The sequence below is a fragment of the Sinocyclocheilus rhinocerous genome, unplaced genomic scaffold (assembly GCF_001515625.1).
Source record: "Sinocyclocheilus rhinocerous isolate Xijiao unplaced genomic scaffold, SAMN03320098_v1.1 scaffold63, whole genome shotgun sequence".
Lineage (NCBI taxonomy): Eukaryota > Metazoa > Chordata > Actinopteri > Cypriniformes > Cyprinidae > Sinocyclocheilus > Sinocyclocheilus rhinocerous.
The window spans coordinates 335,845-337,515 of NW_015659563.1; the positions used below are offsets into that span (position 1 = coordinate 335,845).

A 1,671-nucleotide genomic window follows, 5' to 3' on the forward strand; every position below is an offset into this window, starting at 1 on the left:
AAACCGTAGCAAAACGTTGCGCACCGGTTTGAGCTTGAACGTGCCCCTGGTTTGAAAAAACTGGCGCTTCACGATCCCACCTGATGCATAAAAGGATTATTCAGTCACTTTGAGGGCTGTCAGTAGGACATTTAATCATGTTTATAACTGGGGTCTCAGAGATCCCGAACACAACATAAGGGTATAACAGCTCACCCAAAATATATTTTTTTCAGCTACCCACATCAATTATTAATTATGATCACATGTTTGTGTATTTTATATTATTGATGGATATGTGAATCCGTTGACCAAGCTATACATGACACGAGTTGTGGTCTCATTGGCACACATTAATTTAGATGAGATTATATCAGATTAGATATTGTATTGAACCCAGATTGATTCCACTCTTGAATGTCACAGACTTCCGAAGCTTTTGGTCGCATGCTTTTTCCAACCATCCTCTGCTCCGCAATGATTTGTCAGAAATGGTGGAGAAAACAAAGTCCGACCACCAGATGTCGCTAATGCACGCTGTGTTAAAAGCTTCGAGCAATGAACCGTTTTTCGGCAAGATTTCATGACAGCCTCAGTTCCCCATCACTAAAAGAGGAATACTCCACATGTCTTAATTCGATTAGTGTTTACTTCGATTATGACTTTAGCCGGATTAAGGTAATCAAAAATCTCTGTTTACATGGTAGATTCTTAATCAGAGTATTGTCTTAATCGTATTAATATCGGAGTATTGTTGTCCATGTAAACGTACTGAGTGACGGACTACAGTTTGCAAGTAGCCTAATCTAGCCAGCACTGTGTAATTTTATATCGTTCACAAAAGAAAGAGGTCGGATAATGCATTCTGGTAGGTTTCCATTTTAAAGAAAAATAAATATATATATATATTTGTCAGTGACAGAGTCCTATCAGTCAGTCCACACTCTGCTGCCTCCTGATATATGCCCTGTCAGACCCATTCGGCGCTGGGACAGAACGCGCTGACTCGGTTTCTCTGCTGGTAAAGCACAGGGTGCCACCATAGACATGTCTATGGGTGCCACGGCTCAATCAGATTATTGGGTAAAATGGATTGTGACGTCAGGGTTTAGGAAGCGTCGCGTTGACTTCATGCAAAGCAGACGAGCGCTTCACCCGGACGCGAGCAGACCGAGCCGTTCTCCTCCAGCTGACCGACGCCGGCATGAGTCCACCGACACCAACCTGAAGGACAAACACAGCAGAATGGCCGCGTATCTGGAGGTAAGAGACGCCCGCGCGCCTTGTCGCTGTTGCTTTATTGAACGAGACGCGCGTCGGATGGAGACTCTTCGCGTTTCGACAGGTTCATGAGGTGTGGTTCTATATGGCGCTATATGTCCACAAACTCCTAAATTATGCATACAACTCATTAGCTTTATTTTTCAGACCGCACGTTTGAACTGATCTGTGATGAAAATCTTAATTAACGCCCAGAAAGAGAGTGGTTTTGTAAACGCGAACGCCGTAATTGATCGCGTTCTAAACCGGTTTGAACGCAAGAGCGGGTGGTGCCAAGGCGACGCGATTGGTTAGATCAGCGTTTTGTGTTTAAAGTAATTGTTAACAAAAAAAACAAAACAAAACAAAAAAATATATATACATTTTTTTTGGAGTAAATAATGACAGGTTTCTCGCTCTCTCTCTCTCTCT

At 42.8% G+C, this 1,671-nt stretch overlaps 1 protein-coding gene across 2 annotated transcripts in view; it reads left to right on the plus strand.

The window, feature by feature from the left end:
- The first annotated feature begins 945 nt into the window (after nt 1-945).
- hprt1l (hypoxanthine phosphoribosyltransferase 1, like) overlaps nt 946-1,671 on the plus strand; it is a 9,632-nt gene continuing 8,906 nt past the window's right edge. For both annotated transcript variants that reach the window (XM_016532719.1, XM_016532720.1), the window contains exon 1: nt 946-1,242. In XM_016532719.1, the coding sequence (XP_016388205.1) occupies nt 1,027-1,242 (216 nt within the window). In that variant the 5' untranslated portion in view covers nt 946-1,026. The remainder of the gene's footprint in view (nt 1,243-1,671) is intronic.